The following is a 19,756-nucleotide window of genomic DNA, read 5'->3' as shown; positions in this document are numbered from 1 at the left end:
TTCAAGATCATCGAGTTTAGATTAGACACAGGAAAAATTTCTTTGCTGCAAGAGTGGTCAGGGATTGGAACAGGCTGCCCTGAGACGTGGTGGAGTCCCCATCCCTGGAGGTGTTCAAGAAAGCTGTGGCCATGGCTCCTGGGACATAGTTTAACAGCCATGGTGGTGTTGGATCGTAGAGGACTTTTCCAACCCAAGCAATTTTATGACTCTATGAACTTGGAAGCCTTGGGAGAATTATGCAAATGTGCCTATTAGGTGAAAAACTCAACTCTGGTGACATAACAGCTGGACTCGATGGTCTTAAAAGAATTCTCCAACCAAAAGGACTCCATAGCTGGAGAGTAGTGATGAGGAAGAGGACTAAGGGGTCTGGGGTGATGAAAAGCTCAACATGAGCCTGCAGTGTGAGTGCAGCCCAGACAGCAACCCTGTGCTGGGCTGCAGCAAGAGCAGTGTGGCCAGCAGGGCAAGGGAGGGGATTCTGCCCCATGGCTCTGCTCTCCTCAGACCCCACCTGGAGTCCTGTGTGCAATTCAGGAGCTTCCAGCACAAGAACGACGTGGAACTGTTTGAGCCAGTCCAGAGAAGGCCACCAAGATGCTCAGAGGGCTGCAGAAGCTCTGCTATGAGGACAGCTAGAGAGAGTTGGGGGCCTGCAGCCTGGAGAAGGCTTGGAGGAGACCTTGGAGTGGCCTTCCAGTATCTGAAGTGGGCTACAGGAAGGCTGGGGAGGGACTATTGACAAGGTCTTGTAATGACAGGATGAGGAGGAATGGGGTTAAGCTGGCAGAGGGGAAATATAAACTGGATGTTAGGAAGAAGTTCTTTGCAGTGAGGGTGGTGAGACACTGGCACAGGTTGCCCAGGGAGGTTGTGGCTGCTACCTGCCTGGAGGTGTTCAAGGCCAGGTTGGATGAGGCCTTGAGCAACCTCTTCTAGAGAGAGGTGTCCCTGCCTGTGGCAGGGGGTTGGATCAGGATGAGCTTTGAGGCCCCTTCCAACCTAACTATGTATGCCATGCTGCTGTATAAAACAGCAGCAGCAAAGGACAAAGGTCCACAGACCTGCACAAACCACCAATTCATTCTGCCGCTGCCTATGCCTGTGCTGTGCGCCTCACAAACACACAGCTGTGCCCAGGGCAAGGGGACAGCAGACAGCAGGCATCACTGACGTGCAGGGAACCACTTTGCAGGATGGGTATCACATCTGAATTGTACCCACAGACCTGGAACTCCTCAGCTGAGACATTAAAACCAGTTGACAGAAGATACTGACCAGTGAACATCACATCCAGATCCTTGCTGGTAAGTCATCACCCCCAGCTGCCCCTGCCTAGCCCTGACAGCACACCCTGGGTGTCCTCCAATGCATGTACAATGCTCCTGAGGCTCAATATCCATTACAAAATACTGCCTGGGCTCTGCACCTCCACATCCATCTCCAGGCAGCCCAACCACCTCCTTCTCCCATTCTAGATGGGAACTAAGGCTTCTCCTTGGGTTAATTTACAGTCTTCCAAAACAGTTAACAAAGTAACTGGGTTAATGGTTGGACCTGATGATCTTAAAGGTCTTCTCCAGTCTAAATGATTCTATGGTGAAGACCAAGTGTTTCCTTTTAGATCTGGATACACAAATGCTTTCCAGATGCATGCCAAAGACACTGCACCCAGAGCAGGAATTAGAATCACAGAATCTCAGACTGGTTTGGCCTGGAAGGGACTTAAAAAGCTCATCCAATCCAACTCCCCTGCAGTCAGCAGGGACAACTTCAGCTAGAGCAGGCTGCTCAGAGCTCCAGACAACCTGACCTGCAGTGCTTCTCAGAAGACTGAGAAGGGATCTGATCAATGCTCAGCAAGAGCCAAAGGACCTGTGTGGGGCAAGAGGATGGGGCCAGGCTCTTGTCAGTGGTGCCCAGGGACAGGGCAAGGGGCAATGGGCACAAACAGGAAGGCAGGAGGTGCCATGTGAACAGGAGGAGAAAGTTCTTTGTTGTGAGGGTGCTGGAGGCCTGGAGCAGGCTGCCCAGAGAGGTTGTGGAGTCTCCTTCTCTGGGGAGCTTCCAACCCCAGCTGGGCTTTGTGACCCTGGGCAAGCTGCTGTGAGTGCCCTGCTTTAGCAGAGGGGGGTTGGACTGGATGTTCCCCGAGAGGTCCCTTCCAACTCCCCCCCCCCAAAGCTGTGTTTCTGCAAGCACACACACAAGCAGCAGCTGCTTAAGAAGTGATGTTTGTCCTTTTTTTCGGTGCCAGCTCTGACCTTCCACTAGCACCGGTGAAGGTGCAGCGGGTCACATACCGAAGCCTTCCTTCCTGCCCTCCAGCAATCATTTTCGTCTCCCCAGAGCAGCCGTGCGGGAAGGCTGTCGGGCTCCAGGTCCCTCAGAGCAGCTTTCAGCAGCGGGCAGCAGGTCCAGCAGCACGCAGACAGGACGCTGACCCCTGGCAGTGCCCGGCTCGCACTCGCTACTGTCTTCAGTTTGGCAACACGGCACAACAGCGGCGCGTAGCCCCTCTCCTCTGCATGGGGGGCCGGAGCTTCACACATCCACGGGCCCCCTCCAGACAAAGCCTGCGAGTTTCTTAATTAAGCCCAAGTGAAAGGCGGCCTAAGAGCATCCCACTTACACCCTCCCAGCAGCTCCAGGCTGGACTTCAAACGCCGGCAGGGCACTGCCCGTCCAAGCGCAGCCTGAATAGCCGCTGGGGGGCTGTGAATGGGGGGTGCTCGGCCGCTCCGGCCGCCTCTCATCTTCCCTCCAGTTTTAGACGTGTCTTTGGGTTAGAGAGGAGGGGAACAAAGGGGCTGCTTGTGTGTCAGAAGCTCTCCAGAGGCTCTGCGTTTCAGTCCACCCTTCTCCAAAGCAGGGCAGCGTCTGGAGAGCTCTTTAGCGGGTTTCGGCTCATTAACGTTTCCAGGAGGGATCAAAGAATACCTTACAAAAATATCAAAGCAGAATTCCTGCCATGGAAAGGGAATACAGAAAACACCAGCTCAGACACCTTTCCCTCATCCTCTGTGTTATCAGTAGACAATTCCCGCTTGAAACCAGCTTTTATTCCCGCTGAACCCCACCAAAGCCTCCGCGGATCCGTCCCGCCGAGCCCCGCACCCCTCCACTTTTCGCACCGCCGGGCCCCGGTCGCTCTCAGTTCCTCCCCAGTTATTCCCTGCCAGTAAGTCACCGGAGGCAGGAATTGCTTTAGCTCTGTGCCTCTGAGCAGCTGCCGGCGGTGGGCTGGGGATGGCTGCGGGACGGGATGCATACTAAAGAAGCGGCGCGGGGGGCGCCGGGGCTGGGAGATTCACCGCAGCTCTGCCAGCTTCGGCTGCCCAAAGGGAGCCTTCTCCTCTGCCCTCCGCATGCCCGACCCCTGCCGGGCCGAGCCACAAGGCACCTGAGCGCCTGGCAGCAGCTTGGCCCTGGGTGCTGGCAGCGAGGAGCCGAAGCCATCGCCCAGGCTCTCCCCCTGGCCGCCATTCTTCCCTTGCTCATTAGCAATGCCCAGCAACACCCTGCGGACAAAGCCCCTGCGAACAAAGTGTGGGGAGAAGGGGGGAAGGGGAGAGAAGAGGATTTTTCCTTCTTCTTCTTCGTCGTCTTCTTCTTTTGACAGAAAGGAGTGCAGAGGAATTCTCCATTCACTGATCTGTAGAATGCATTAATATCCCCAAGTGTTGGCACAGCCTCCAGTGCTCAGGGGGGGACCAACAATGACTCCGACTCTGGGATCTTCAAATAAACCACCCCTGCTGTCATGGCCACCAGGAAAGAGAATAGCAGCAATATTAGCTGACCTTCACTGGGGTGTTTCTCCAGACCTGACTGCTAGACCTCTGTTTGCCTGTTACTAGGATCTCTTGGCTGAAAAATGCGAGCATTTCCTAGAGGCTACCAGAGGCAGTTGATGAGGTAAATAAACCAGGCTCTGAGCAGCCGCCTATGCCTGACAATGAGGAGGGAAGGGATGGAAAAGGCCTTCCCATACCACCTGAAATAACCCCAATCGAGGCTCTCCAACTAGCACCACCCAGAGATCTTTCCCCAGACGGCTAATGGCCAAGAGAAGGTCATCTCAGCCCAACCTATGAGCAAAGCCATTTGCTCACAAAACCATAGGCCATCAAAATCCCAGCGGGCTGCTTCCCTGCCCTGCAAACCCCTGCACCTAGGGAGGCAGAGAGAGGTTTGAAATGAGGGTCTGCTTTCAGGCTGCTGGCCAAAGAAAGTATCCAGTTTAAGAGGGACAGAGATCTGCTAGGGAAGAGTCCAAGGGAGGGCTACGAGGATGATTAGGAGACTGGAGCACTGCCTGATGAGGAGAGGCTGAGGGACTTGGGGCTATTTAGTCTGGAGAGGAGAAGACTGAGAGGAGATTTAATAGATGTTTATAGATAGCTGAGGGATGGGGGTCAGGAGGCAGGGAACAGGCTCTGCTCACTTGCTCCCTGGGATAGGACAAGAGCAATGGAAGCTGCAGCACAGGAGACTCCAGCTCAACACAAGGGGGAACTTCTTTCCTGTAAGGGTCCCAGAGCACTGGCACAGGCTGTAGAGTCTCCTTCCGTGGAGCCTTTCCAGGCCTGTCTGGATGTGTTCCTGTGTGACCTGAGCTAGACTGAATGGTCCTGCTCTGGCAGGGGGGTTGGACTGGATGATCTCTTTGGGTCCCTTCCAACCCCTAACATCCTGTGATCCTGTGATGCAGTGCTTCCAGAGGGGTCTGGCAAGCGTGAGCAACAGGGCACCATGAGCCAGCTATGTGCCCCATGGCCAAGAAGACCAATGGTCTCCTGGGGTGCATGAAGGAGAGTGTGGCCAGAAGGTGTCAAGGGAGCTTCTCCTCTACATCTTTTCTGCCTTAGTGAGGCCACATCTGGAGCATTGGGTCCAGTTCTGGGCTCCCCAGCTGAAGACAGACAGGGAACTACTGGAAAGAGTCCAATGGAGGTTGCAGAGATGCTGACGGGCCTGGAGCAGCTCTGTGAAGGATGAGAGCCCTGGGGCTGGTGAGCCTGAAAAAGAGCAGCCCCACAGGGGATCTGAGCAAAACTCAGCAAGAGCTAAAGGAGTTCTGCAGGGCAGGAGGATGGGGCCAGACTCTTGTCAATGGTGCCCAGGGACAGGACAAGGGGCAATGGGCATAAAGTGGAAGCCAGGAGGTTCCATCTGGACAGGAAAAGAAATTTCTTTGTTGTGAGGGTGCTGGAGGCCTGGAGCAGGCTTCTCAAAGAGGCTGTGGAGTCTCCTTGTCTGGAGAGCTTCCAAGCCCAGCTGAGGATTGTGCTCCTGGGCAAGCTGCTGTGGGTGCCCTGCTTTGGACTGGATGATCTGCAGAGCTCCCTTCCAACCTCAACCACGCTGGGATTCTGTGATCACCTCACACTGCTGCTTTCTTAGCCCATCTCTAGGAACAACAGTGATAAGTGTGATTAAATTACCAGGCAGATAATGACACAGGGACAACACCTAGGGGTGATTTGCAAGCCCCCAGTCTCTTGTGGAAAATGCTCCTGCAGCAAACAAGAGGTCTGCTTCACAACATCTCCCAGCTAAATGGGATAACAAGGTGGCTGGAGAAAGCATGACTTGGAAAACCAAATTTCCACTGAAGCAGAGCTGGTGGCACTGCCTCCTTGCCACAAAGACCTGAATGCTTCAAGAACACTGCCTGGCCACACCTGGTTTTCACTGTGAGCAGACACTTCTTTTTTGGCCATCTCCCATCAGACCTGCAAAGTCACCCCCCTCAAGGATGGAGGTTTCTTATCCCTCTTCCCATCTGCCCCAGGACAGTTCTCCACCAGCCAGAATTAGCATGACTGCAGGAATCCTGCTGGAGTTTTGCAAAGCAAGAAGGGACTCAAGCTCACAGCTCCTGGCTGATTTATATCCCCAATTTCTGGTGAGATCAACATCCTCTATGCTTCTCAGAAAGCCCTGAAGAGACAGCAAAACCACTTGGTCCCCAGAAAACTGGTTTCTCCATTGACCACATCCTCTGTGTATTGTGTCCCTGCTGTGCCCGGGGCTGTGAAGCAGGATTCCAGATGCCGGACCCCTCTCTCTGCCCGGGCATTGTGCTCAGGGCAGCATCTTTGGTTGGGGTTGATTCAGGGTAATGAGACCAAGAGAGGGTAGAAATGGCCTCTTTGGGTATTTGGGAGCCCTAGATTAAGGCAGAATTTCAAAGTTTTATGAATGAGCCAGGAAATTGTCCTCCTAATTCAAGAAAACTGTGGCCAGAAAGTCTAGGGAGGTTCTCCTGCCCTTCGGCTCTGCCCTGGTGAGACCACACCTGGAACACTGTGCCCAGTCTTGTGATCCCCAATTCAAGAGAGACAGGGATCTGCTGGAGAGTCCAACAGAGGCTGCAAGGCAAGGATGGCTGGGGGACGTGAACATCTCTGCTACAAAGAAAGACAGAGCCCTGGGGCTGTTTAGTCTGGAGAAGAGAAGGCTGAGAGGGGTTCTGATCGACATCTATCAATGAGGGGTGTGTGCCAGGATAAAGGTGCCAGGCTCTTGTCAGTGGTGCCCAGTGCTAAGACAAGGAACAATAGGTCAAACTGAAGCACAGGAGGTTCCACCTCAACAAGAGGGGACACTTCCTTATACTGAGGGTGCTTGAAGCCTGGAGCAGGCTGCTCAGAGAGGCTGTGGAGTCTCCTTGTCTGAGGAGATTCCAAACCTAACTGGAGGCACTGCTGTGTGTGGCCTGCTCTAAGTGGTCCTGCTCTGGTAGGTCATTTGGACTAGATCATGTCCAGAGGGCTCTTCCAACCTCTACCATGCTGGGATTCCATGATTCTGAAACTCTGGTGTTGTGCAGTCTGGTCAGATGTGGCTGGATAGGAGAGATTCCAAACCCACCTGGACCCATGGTAATCCTGCTCTGGCAGGTGGGTTGGACTGGATCTCTTGTTGCTGCCTACAACTACCTGAAAGAAGGTTGTAGACAGGTGGGGTTGGTCTCTTCTCCCAGGCACCCAGGAATGGAACAAGAAGACACAGCCTCAAGATGTGCCAGGGCAGGTTCAGGCTGGATGTTAGGAAGAAGTTCTTCACAGCAAAAGTGATTGGCATTGGAATGGGCTGCCCGGGGAGGTGGTGGAGTCCCTGTCCCTGGAGGCATTTAAGAGGAGGCTGGATGAGGCACTTAGTGCCATGGGCCAGATAATTAATAGGTTGGACTCAATGATCTGGAAGGTCTTTTCCAACCTGGCTGATTCTGATTCTGGATGATCTCTGGAGGTCACTCCAACCCCTAACATTCTGTGATTCTAACGTGGCACAAAACAGGGCCAGGGCATTGTCGGGTTCCAGCTCCAGACAGGGCAGAGCAATTCCTTTGTCACTGAGCATGGTGGGGAGTCAAAGGCAGAAGGAGGCAAGTTTGGGCCTCTTTGGTAGTGCACAAATGAGCAGACTGCAGCAGGCTTCTCTCTCAGAAATATCAATTAATGATTTAATTCTGCACGGTGTAGCCTTGGAAACCGAGCCCTAAGCAGGAGCCCTTGGATAGTTCAGACAATTCCCATCCTTCCCAACATTCAAACACAACTAATTGCCTGCCCTTTTGGAGTGATGGACAGCCTGGGTGAGTGTCATGGTTTGAGCAGGGTGCTGGGAGCTTCTTTTACCCTCAGGTTTGTCCAGTCCCACCACAGGGGTTGACAACAGGCACTCTAAATCTCCTCATAGGTATGAACAAGCACTGATGGAGTTCAGTCTGTTTGAACAGCTGCATATGCAAATGTAATTAAGGAGATGTCTCCTGGCTTTTGCTCTCCCATCCATGCCCCCTCTTCTCCCTCTCCCCTTTCTCTGTCTCCTAAAGGGGAGGGAATGACATTTCAGAGCTGCAGACTTGAACCTGTGCCTGATGGAGGGCTCACAGCCAAGCCCCAGAAATGTGGCTCTGCAACCTCCTCTGCCATTGTTTGGGGTGCCCTAGAACACAGGGTTCAGCATCTGAACACAAATTGTTTTCCAGCCCCTGTGAGGTGGAAAGGCTGAGAGCCCTGGGGATGGTGAGCCTGCAGAAGGGCAACCCCAGAGGGAATCTGAGCAATGCTCAGGAAGAGCTAAAGGAGCTGTGGGGGGCAAGAGGATGGGGCCAGACTCTTATCAGTGGTACCCAGGGACAGGACGAGGGGCAATGGGCACAAACAGGAAGCCAGGAGGTTCCACCTGAACAGGATGAGAAAGTTCTTTGTGGTGAGGGTGCTGGAGGCCTGGAGCAGGCTGCCCAGAGAGGTTGTGGAGTCTCCTTGTCTGGAGAACTTTCAACCCATCTGGGCATTGCGATTCTGGGCAAGTTGCTGTGGAATTGTTTGAGCTGGAAAAGTTCTCTTGAGATCATCCAGTCCAACCATCATGGTCCACGACCACTAAACCATGTTCCCAGGCACCATGGCCACAGGTTTTTTGAGCACCTCTAGGGATGGAGACTTTGCCACCTCCCTGGGCAGCCTCTGCCAATCCCTGTCTGCTCTTGCAGTAATAATACACCCAACCTAAGCCTCCCCTGGCACAATTTCAGGCCATTTCCTCTCATTCCATCACCTTACACTAGGGAGCAGAGCCCAACCCCCACCTCACTGCACCTCTTTTCAGGGAGCTGTAGAGAGCAATGAGGTCTCCTCTTAGCCTCCTCTTCTCCAGCCTGAACACCCCTAGTTTTCTCAGCAGCTCCTCACAAGACTTGTTCTCTAACAAGAATCCACACAGCCACTCCATAGAAGGGACAAATCAACATGAGCAGCCAAAGGCTTGTCCAGTAACCCTCAGCAGGCTCTAGAGCAAACTGAAGACTAATTAGAAGGAGAAACTGGCTGGCAAAAGGGGGCAGGAAAACAATGGGGCTGTACTGGAGAGCCATCAGATCAAACAGAGCTAATCAGGTTAGCCCGGTGAGATAATGAATTTCCTAGACAAAGGAAGCACGATAGATCCCATCCAGGCAGACTTCAGCAAACCACAGTGAGCTAAGGCCCCGGGGGAAATGATTCCCTGAAAAAAGATGGGGATTAGCAGACCTGTAAAGGCAAGGAACTGGTGAAAGGTGAAGCAGCGTTGAAAGAAGGCTCTGAATGGCTGGAGGTCAGCAGCAGAGCTCCTCCAGGAACGGTCAGGAGGCTGAGCTTAGGAAATACTTGTTGGGTTTTGTTTTTTATTAATGACCTTGGCATGGAAGGGGAAGTGTGCTAATGAAATGTGCTGATGACACAAAGTTGGAAAGCAGCAGCGGCACGGAGGAAGGCTGGGACAGCAGAGAGGAACAAACTGGCTAAGCCTGGAGATGAATGGAGGAAGGTTGGACCTCAGCGGGATGCGAGCGGAAGACGCAGGCTTGGGACAAGCGATTGGGATTGCTGCGAGCTGGAAAGAAAATGAACTCAGGTGGAAAGCGTTCAGGAGGGAGAAAGGCCCAAGCAAAGGGCTAGAAAGGAGGCAGCCTGAGGCAGCAGCACGCTGGAACTGAAATGCTGCCAGCAGGCAGAGGAGGGCTGGTGGAGAAGCCACGGTGAGAAGGCTGCAGGGATTTCACAGCGCGTTAATGACAGCACCAAGCAGGAACAGAGAAGTGCTTCAGTCGGGAAAGACCTTTGAGGTCGTGTCCAGCCATTAGCTAACTACTGAGGCTGTTGCTGAGCCAAGGCCCTCAGCACCACATCTCTGCCTCTCTGAAACACCTCTAGGGGTGGGCATTCCACCACCTCCTTGGGCAGCCTGTCCCGGTCTTTGAGAACCCTTTCAGGGAAGAAGTCTCTTCTAATGCCCAAATTAAACCTCTCCTGGTGACACTTGAGGCCTTTTCCTCTTGTTCTAGCACTTGCTCCTTGGGGGGAAGAGGTCAACCCTCACCTAGCTCCAACCTTTCAGGCAGCTGTAAAGAGCAATGAGGTCTCCCCTCAGCCTACTCTTCTCCAGCTGCCCTTCACCAGCCCTGATCTCCAGCCCCTTCTCTGGACATGCTCCAGCCCCTCAATGCCCTTCTTGGAGTGAGTGGCTTCAAACTGATCGCAACAGGATGCTGCAGTTGGTTCTTGTGGTTAAAAGCCCCAAAAGTTGAAGTAGGAAGAAGTGTTTAAAAAAAAAAAAAAAAGAGCTCCTCAGCAAGCAGAGAGATTAATTTAGGAGATTAAAATGTAAAGCTGCTCGTGGAGCCCCACAAAACAAAAGCTGGGAGGGAGCACTGAGTGGTCGCAGACATAGACGCTGGGGGAGTAAAAAGGGCTGTTCAGGGCACCAGGACAAGGGCTGCACGTGGGCAACATGAACTAGCCCTGACAAGTCCAAGCTGGAAATAAGTTTATGATCATTGCAGCCTTCCAATGGGACTAATGGGGGGGAAAAAACAGGCTTGTTCTCCCAGATCTATCTTTTAAAGGGATCCTCTGACCCAGAAGGCTCTTCTCGTCCTTCCCTGCTAAACACATGCTCAGCTGACACCACCACAAACTCCCTGCTCCTCACCTGAGGTCAAATGCACAAAGACACTCCAAAGCACCTTATTTTAGAAACAAAAACCTGTTTATGATGGCTCAGGTCCATCCTCTTTCATCAGCTGAGTCCATTTTGCCATCTCAGCACAAGCAAGTTAAAGCCAAATCCTCGTGTTGTGAATATGTTCTCTGGAGAGACTCAAACCCCACCTGGATGTATTCCTGTGTGTGACCTGTCCTAGGTGACCCTGCCTTGGCAGGGGGGTTGGACTCAATGATCTCCAGAGGTCTCTTTCAACCCCTAACATCCTGTGATTCTGTGTGATCCTGTGAAGAGGAGAAGGAGGAAGCATTGTGAGGCCAAGAGCTGGCTGCGAGGGACAGAGGCTGCAAGGGGGCGAGGACCAGCCTGCCAGGGGCATGCCACCAGCAAAAGCATCATCTCTGATGATGCTCTGACTGACCTGGTTTTGGTGTATTTGCTGAAAGGGAAAGCACCTTTGGGATGTTTCTTGACACTGGGAGTCATACCCGAGATGTTGTGGAGTCTCCTTCTCTGGAGACTTTCCAGCCCTGTCTGGATGTGTTTCTGTGTGACTTGCCTTAGATTCTCTGGTCCTGCTCTGGCAGGGAGGTTGGACTGGAAGATCTTCAGAGGTCTCTTCTAACCCCTAACGTCCTGTGATCCTCTTATCCCACGAGCTCCTTACCTGAGGGCTTGGAGCTAACTGATCTAAGGAGAAGTGTTCTGTATTGAGTACCCCAAGACAAGGAAGGAGCCAGAAGCTTTGGATCAGCAACATGCGAAAACGGCTGGACCAGTGCTTGTACAGCTGTGCCACCAACCTACCTTAGGAGGCCACAGTGCCTGCTTCATGCCTGAGCTGCTCTGCTCTGAGGCTTCTCTGGTGTCTAATGAAACCTGAGCTCCCCCTGCCTTCCTGCCTCAGTGGGACCCTTAATTGTGTCGTTCTATCGAAGAAGTATGCCCACAGAATCTTGCAGCAACCACTTAGCAGGCCTAACAGTTCAGCTCTGAACTTTTGACCATCCTACTGCTTAAAATGAAAGAAACTGAAGGAAGGAAAAGGATAAATGAAACTATTGGGAAAAATCTAGAACCTGCCAGGCCTAGAAAACTCAGAAGCACAGGCAGGTGACTTAGAGGCAGCACACTTGTGGGAGCAGGGAGATCAGTGTAACCTCCTCAAGAGTTGGATTGCAGGAAAGCCTGATTTCATGGCAGCTTCTCCACTCCACTGAGAACAAACCCAGAGGCTGGAGACTTGCTCATCCAAACACCCAGCAAACATCAGAGGAACAAGTCTGAGGAGCTGCCATCCATAACTGACAAAACAAAGTAACTCCATGGCAAAAACAGCCAGAACTTAGAGCAGAGTGACCACAGAACCTGGCAGGAATAGGCTGCAGCCTGCATGAATCATGGTTTGCTAGAGGAAACCTTAATACCACTCATGGCTCCTCTGGTTTGAAACAAATTACACCTTCTGAAAGCTCCCAACTGGTAGGTTTGGCAAAGCTCTGTCTTTAATTTAGGCATTTTGGTGATTTGCTAAGCCCAAAGTTGGTACCAGCTAACTTCATGGTAGTCTAGACTGCTTTCAACATCTGCACAGAGCTCCCGGAGGAGGCAAAGGGGAGAGGAGAGCATCCAGCTGGGGTTGGAGGAAGGCGATTATATTGCAATGCCATCTTGTGGAGCAGGAGAAAACGGACGGCAAGGGAAAAAAAAACCCTGAGCCACCGCTTTGCAGTTGTGTATTCTCTTACAGGACATGCAGATTGGCTCAGCAGGGTACATGCAGTGGTTGCTTCTCATTTCCCTCCTTATCTGAAAGGTCAGAGGGATGCACACAGTGGTAGCTGCACAGACACTGCTTCCCTCGTGCTGCTTGGAAGGGGATGGGCAAGGCTGCTAGAAAGGAGGGTTTGCTCTTGCTAACTTGGCTGCACTCTGACAAAGTCCTGATCTGTGGTGACTTCCCAGGAAAGGCACTGTACTCCTTGGCTAGGAGAGAGCCATGGACAAGAGTGATGTGGGTAGGACCAGGAGTAGGAACCCACAGACCCTCTCCTCAGTTCAAGGTCTACTTTCACACTACCTGAATCATAAAATCACAAAATCAGAGCAATTTTTAGGTTGGAAAAGACCTTCAGGAACATCCAGTCCAACCATCAACCCAGCACCACCATGGCCATCAAACCATGTCCCCAAGTGCCATGGCCACAGGTTTCTTCAACACCTCCAGGGGTGAGGACTCCACCACCTCCCTGGGCAGCCTCTGCCAATCCCTGACCACTCTTGCAGCAAAGACACTTTTCCTACTCTCCAACCCGAACCTCTCTGGCACAAGTTCAGGCTATTTCTTCTCCTGCTATCACCTGAAGCCTGGGAGAAGAGACCAAACCCATCTCACTGCAACCTCCTTTCAAGAGGCCGAAGAGAGCAGTGGCACTACATGACAGGTAAGCTCCAACCACCTCTGGTCCCCAGGCTCCCAGCTGTGTCCTGTGCTATCAAACCTCCTGTATCTTGTTCAGCCACAAACTCTTCAGGATGCTCTTATCATCTCCTAAGCCTGGTTTAACCTTCTGCTCTGCAGGGAGCTTTGTTCAGAAGCTGACAGTTGAATTATCCAGCTCATGGGTTTGTTTCAGGCATATCTGTTTTCCCTCCATGCTGGTTTTGGGTAGGAGAAAGTTCTTCATTTTCTCAATGTTCTTAATTTTCTCATAGTAGCCAGCATGAACTTGTGGCTTGCATTTGTGCTGGAAACAGCACTGACATCAGAGGGAGGTTATATCTTAAAAGGATGAGGGGTGAGAGAGAGTCAAAATGAGTTAGCTTGAAGAAGTGTGGCCAGCAGGTTCCTTGAGGTTCTCCTCCCTTTCTGCTCTGCCCCAGTCAGGCCACAGCTGGAGTGCTGGGTCCAGTTTTTGGCTCTCCAGTACAAGAGAGACAGGAAACTGCAAGACAGAGTCCAGTGGAGGCTACAAAGCTGCTGAGAGGACTGAAAGCAGCTCTGTGAGGTGCAAAGGCTGAGAGCCCTGGGACTGAGAGCCTGCAGAAGAGCAGCCCCAGAGGGGATCACAGCAGTGCTCAGCAAGAGCTAAAGGAACTGTGGGGTAAAAGAGGTTGGGGCCAGATTCTTCTCAGTGATGCCCAGTGCCAAGAAAAGGGGCAGTAGACACAAACTGGAAGCCAGGAGGTTCCACCTGAACAGGAGGAGAAAGTTCTTTGTTGTGAGGGTGCTGGAGGCCTGGAGCAGGCTGCCCAGAGAGGTTGTGAAGTTTCCTTGTGTGGAAGGCTGAGCAGAAAGACTTTGCTGTAGTGAGTTTGGGAGAGCAGCTGAAGGCTTGATTGACGACTTGTGCTTACACTGTGCTGAGAGCTGAGCTTTGAAATCTAAGCAATACATAGGGGCCAGGCACCCTCTGCAGTGCCCAGCACACGCTGCACACAGTGCCAAGCAGCCTGCAAACATTTGCCTACAGATGACTGATGATTTTCAACAATAACTTCATAAATGCAGCAGATTTGATCCCATCCCAGGATCATTCTTCTGCTGCAGTCCCTGGGAGTTCTCACTGACACCACGATGGAGCTGCCTGGGGCCACCAATGGAGAAGGACTCCAACCAGGGCAGCCTTCAGCTTGGGCAGAAGCAAGGGGTGGGATTGTCAACAGCTCTTGAAGTCAGCAAGAGCAATGGCATCGAAAATAAGCTGTAAATGACCCAACCCACCCAAAACAACCTGAAGTTTCTTGCCAGGGCTGAGCACGGCCAGAGGTGCGACGCTGCGGCGGTGCCAAGAGGGTGGCACCCAGGGCCAGCATGTCCATGGCATAAATCGTGCTGGACACAACCTCCAAAGCTTGAAACGCTGCTTGTGCGTGTGAGAGAGATGTTGAAATATTGATTAAAGTTGGGTTTCATCAGCAATACTTTGATTTTATTATTAGAGTGGCTGCTAACAAAGACCCACCCACTGCTGCCTTACATTCTTGCTCGTAAAAGGGTGATTATTCCACTGCTCCTGCCAGGCTGCTCTGCTTCTATCCACAGCCAGTGGCTCCAGAATGGGCACCCATCAGGAGAAGAAAAAGATATTCTGCTTTGAAAGATGAGGCAAAACCACAGAAACCAGCAGATACTGGAATAAGGCAGAGACTGGATCCAGCACACGTTGGCATTCCAGGGAAGGAAGAAGCGGGCATGGAGGAAGCCTGAGCACTTCGCCCAGGATTAAAGCCAAAGTGAGGTGCCAAAACTAAAGAGTTACTCCAGATTTTAGCAACTGTAATTAAATGTTGGAAGGGAAAAAAAAAAACCAATGCCCCCCCAAACCCCACTTGGATAAAGTTACCTAGCAGGTGCCAGTTTTCCTGCTCCTTGGCTTTGTCCAAGGAAGAACTGCACCTACGGGGAGAACTGCTCTGATCTGAGGACACCAGTTAGCTTCCAGAGGCAAGGAGAAGGGTGGAAAAGGGATGGGATGAATGCCATCGAAGGCTGTCGTCTTCCAGCATCGAGGCTCTGAAGCTGAGCCTGGGCAGAGGAAAGCAGCGATGGGAGGCAGTGCCATGTTTACACAGCCCCAAATTGTTATGCAAACACGGGGAGCCCGATTGGAGCCGAGGGGAGAGGCACCGCCGAGCCTTTCTCGCCAGCCCCTTCTCACCAGCCCCGGCACAGCAATGTTTTTCAATGTGCAAAGGGTGAGAGAGGTCACCCCCAAGGAATCCAGCCCAGGATCCTCCCAGCCTTTGCCTCTCCCATCCTCCTCCTCCTCTCAAATTCCAGCATGGGCGCTGGAATTAAAGGGACAGGCTCATAATCCAGCAACTGTCAGGGGGCTGCAGTTGCATGAAGAGGCAAAATAGGGGAGAAGCTGTCTGGGATGAAATGGGATTCACTGCCTTCTGTGCAGGCATTTCACCTTGGGCTTCCCTGAACCCACGCAGCACAGAAAACGATGAGGAGACTCCAAAGGCTCACAGGGGTACTCAGCATCATCCAAGTGCAATTAATTTTCAACTCAATCCACCCTGAGTCAACAAGAAAGACCTACAATTGAAAAGTCAGCCCTGAACTCTGCAGCCACACCTTTAACTCTGCCTGTAGCTGGCACAAGAGAAATCACAAATGCCTCTGAGAAGTCAACTTTAACCTGCAGAAGAAGCCACAGATTTTCGTCAGCCTCTGTCAGCTCAGCTTTCATAAACTTATTGCTGATGGAAAACTAAAGAAAGCCTTGAGTCATACCCTCAGAGCCTGAAAAATGTCTCCCTGCCACACCAGCTTGGTTGCTTCCACTGCTGGATCATCACCAGATGGAATAAAAGCTCCTTACCAGCCAGAAACAGCGATAGGACCAGGTCACAGCTCTCAGCTTCCTCTTCACTAAGCCACATGAGCCAAATTTCATCAACTGCTGATGATAACTCAAACTTTACAGGGCATAAATTAACCCTGCAAGCATTGTGAGTCATCCCAGACAGCAAATGTGAGCCATGGACACCAGAACCAGACACGCTGCTTGCAGGAGCGTCTCACTACTACCACCTCTACACAGACCTCATCCTCCACTTACCTGCAGAATCACAGAACTGGTTTAAGTTGGAAGAGACTTTTCAGATCATAAACTCCAATCATTTACCCAGCACTGCCAGGGAACCACTAAACCACGACCCTCAGCACCATGTCTGCACAGCTTTGAAACCCCTCCAGGGATGGGGACTCCACTACTGCCCTGGGTAGCCTGGACCAGGCCTTGACAACCCTTTTGGGGAAGAAATTGTTCCTCTTGTCCAACCTAAACCTCCCCTGGTGCACCCTGAGGATATTTTTCTTGGTTTATTACTTGCTAACTGGGAGAAGTGACCAACCTCTACCTGTCTTCAGCCTCCTTTCAGGCAGCTGTAGAGAGCAGTGAGGTCTCCCCTCAGCCTCCTTTTCTCCAGGCGAACAACCTCAGTTCCCTCAGCCATTCCACACAGGACTTTGTGCTCATCCTCCCAAGATAAAGACATTTGTTGCCATTACCCACAGCATCCTCCTACAGACACTGCCACCAAACCCTCAGCTCTTCATCCTAGAGAGGAACCTGCAGTTTCTTCCTTGAGAGAACCTCCCTTGAGATAACAGAGCACTCCTGAATCTCCCTTGAGAGAACCTCCCTTAAGAGAACAGAGCTCCTTTGAGAGAACAGAGCTCTCTTGAGAGAACCTCCCTTGAGAGAAAAGAGCTCTCTTGACTGAACCTTCCTTGAGACAACCTCCCTTGAGAGAACCTCCCTTAAGAGAAGGTCTCTCTGTCTGTATGGAAAGGACTCCAGTTGAGCTTGCCCTGCTCACACACAGCTGGAGGAGTCAGCAGCAAGGATTTCATGTCTGGCAGGCTGGAAGCACCATGTGGTTGAGAACATATTCCTGCAGCATAGTACCAGAGCCATCCCTGCAGCATCTCTCCCCGCTGTGACTGCTTTGTCAGGGCTGGTAGCTCACAGGCTTTTCTCACTCTAATTAACACAAACCACACTAATTTCACACAGCTCCATGATTTCCAGTCAGAACATTGTGCAAGCCTGGAGACAAATGACTTGAGGAAACCAACTGCAACAGCACAGTTCAGAGAGGAAGCCCATGAAGTTCAACAAGGGCAAGTGTAAGGTCCTGCATCTGAGGAGGAACAACCTCCTGCGGCAGTACAGGTGAGGGTGGACCTGCTGGGAAGCAGCTCCACAGAGAAGGACCTAGGAGTGCTGCTGGACAGCAAGTTTCCCATAAGCCAGCAATGTGCCCTTGCTCCTCACTTAGGCAGAGGGTAGGAATCATAGAATCAGCCAGGTTGGAAGAGACCTCCAAGATATCCAGTCCAACCTAGCACCCAGCCCCAGGCAATCAATTAGACCATGGCACCAAGTGTCTCATCCAGGCTTTTCTTGAACACCTCCAGGGAGGGCAACTCCACCACCTCCCTGGGCAGCCCATTCCAATGCCAATCACTCTCTCTGCCAATAACTTCCTCCTAACATCCAGCCTAGACCTCCTCTAGCACAACTCGAGACTGTGTCCCCTTGTTCTGTTGCTGGTTGCCTGGGAAAAGAGACCAGCCCCACCTAGCTACAACTTCCCTTCAGGTAGTTGTAGACAGCAATGAGGTCACCCCTGAGCCTCCTCTTCTCCAGGCTGCACACCCCCAGCTCCCTCAGCCTCTCCTCATAGGGGCTGTGTATTGGTGCTGAAGCCAGTTCCTACCGCAGGAGGTTGACTTCTTCTCCACCAGCTTGACGTGGCGCGTCTGGCTGCGGAGCTTGTCGTCCGTGTTCTCCACCAGGCTGGTCAGGTCGTCGATGATCTCTGGGGAAACAGAAATGTCAGCATCAATCTCTGAGCCCTGCAGCAGCACTGCTCAGCCAGCACGAGCCTGCTGCAGGCTCCACAATGGAAACCAGCTGCACACTTTTGATTTTCCTGCCTGACAGACCTGTGATCTCCACCTGCTGAAAGGTCCAAATCCTGGGAAATACCATGTGGTGGATGCCGGCATGGATTCAGCACGCTCCTGCTCGGGGTGAGTTGGGGGAGAAACACAGAAGGTCAGGGTTTCACAGAATGGGGTTGGAAGGGACCTCTGCAGATCATCCAGCCCAATGCCCGCTGCTAAAGCAGGGCACCCACGGCAGCTTGCCCAGGAGCACAATGTCCAGCTGGGCTTGGAAGCTCTCCACACAAGAGACTCCACAACTTCTCTACACAGCCTGCTCCAGGCCTCCAGCACTTTCACAACAAAGATGTTTGTCCTCCTGCTCAGATGGAACCTCCTGGCTTCCAGTTTGTGCCTGTTGCCCCTTGTCCTGGCATTGGGCACCACCGACAAGAGCCTGGTCTCTTACCCCCTCACAGCTAAAGGCTGGATTTGGGATGAAGAATTTTCTATCAGCTCCCATTTTCCTGTCCATGCAAGCAGTAAGAGAAATAAAATAGAGAGAAACTTGGAAAGGAGGAAGGATGGAGGTGCCCCTGTTGGGAGGAGCAGAAGGGAGAAGCAGGCTGACTGCTGAAGGGCTGCCAGTGACCTCATGAAGGACATTTCTGTAACACTGCACTGCAGACCACATCTAAACCACCAACTCTAATGCAGCCAAAGTCTCCTTTCGGTGAAGCAGGATCTTGAAACAGAAGATCAAAATGTTCTGCACAACCCTGGTATTAGAGTCTGAGTAATTTAAGACCAGCTGAAGTGGGAGAAGGTTGAAGGTTGCTCATCTGTTGGATGTAAGCTCTGACATGGGCTGATCCCCAGCAGTGTGGGCAGCTGGGGCTCAAGGAGGGAATTCTGCCCCTCTGCTTTGCTATGCTGAGACCTCCCCTGAAGTGCTGGGGCCAGCCCTGGAGGCCTCAGCACAGACAAGGACCTGTTGGAGCAGGATCAGAGGAGGCCACAGCAATGCTGGCAAGGCTGGAAGGGTTCTGCTGTGAGGCCAGGCTGAGAGAGTTTGGCTTGTTGAGGCTGGAGAAGAAAAGGCTCCAGGGAGACATGGTGGCTTAAATGGAACAACTGGAAAGCTAGGGACAGAGTTTTTAGCAGTGTCTGTTGTGCCAGGACAAGAGGGAGATTCAGACTGGAGAGAAGGAAGAAATGTTTGACCCTGAGGGTGCTGAGAGGTCCCAGGTTGCCCTGGAGGTTGCCAGGAGGCTTCAGAGAGCTGCATTTCACTAGCTGAAGGGGACCTACAGGAAGGCTGGGGAGAGACTGTTCAGAAGGGCCTGTGTGAATAGGATGAGGGCACTGGTTTGAAACTGGAGCAGGGCAGGTTGGACATCAGGAGGAAGTTCTCCACAATGAGGGTGGGGAAATACTGGAACAAGTTGCTCAGGGATGTGGTTGAGGTCTCAACCTTGGAAACATTAAAAATCAGCCTTGATGTGGCCCTGGGCAGCTTGATCTAGTCGGAGGTGGCCCTGCTCCTGCAGGGGGGTTGCACAAGATAACCTTGGAGGGTCCCTTCCATCCCAATGCATTCTGTGGTTCTCTGTGATTCTATCAGATCATCATCAGCACACCTTGAACAAGGACAAAAGGCATGGAAGGTCCTAATTTTGTGGATACAAGCCCATCTACCACCCTGCCTTTGCTCCTCCAGCTATGGAACCTGTGATGGAGAGGGCATGAGCAGTCCTGGGATCAGGACGAATTCCATGCAGGAGATTCACAAGCACAGAAAATGTGCACTGAGGGAAGAGCAAAGCAAGCAGATGACAGCAAAAA

The 19,756-nt window shown here is 52.2% G+C and overlaps 1 protein-coding gene across 1 annotated transcript in view; it reads right to left on the bottom strand.

Annotated features, from left to right (window-relative positions):
• The window catches only part of STX8 (syntaxin 8), a 125,597-nt gene that overhangs the window by 39,755 nt on the left and 66,086 nt on the right, over positions 1 to 19,756 (bottom strand). The window contains exon 7 of the mRNA XM_064151111.1: positions 17,743 to 17,844. Coding sequence (XP_064007181.1) covers positions 17,743 to 17,844 — 102 coding nt within the window. The remainder of the gene's footprint in view (positions 1 to 17,742; positions 17,845 to 19,756) is intronic.

Source organism: Pogoniulus pusillus, chromosome 11, assembly GCF_015220805.1.
Source record: "Pogoniulus pusillus isolate bPogPus1 chromosome 11, bPogPus1.pri, whole genome shotgun sequence".
Taxonomy (NCBI): Eukaryota; Metazoa; Chordata; class Aves; order Piciformes; family Lybiidae; genus Pogoniulus; species Pogoniulus pusillus.
Note: the sequence above shows the minus strand (reverse complement) of the source record. Positions and strands in the feature narration are given on the sequence as shown.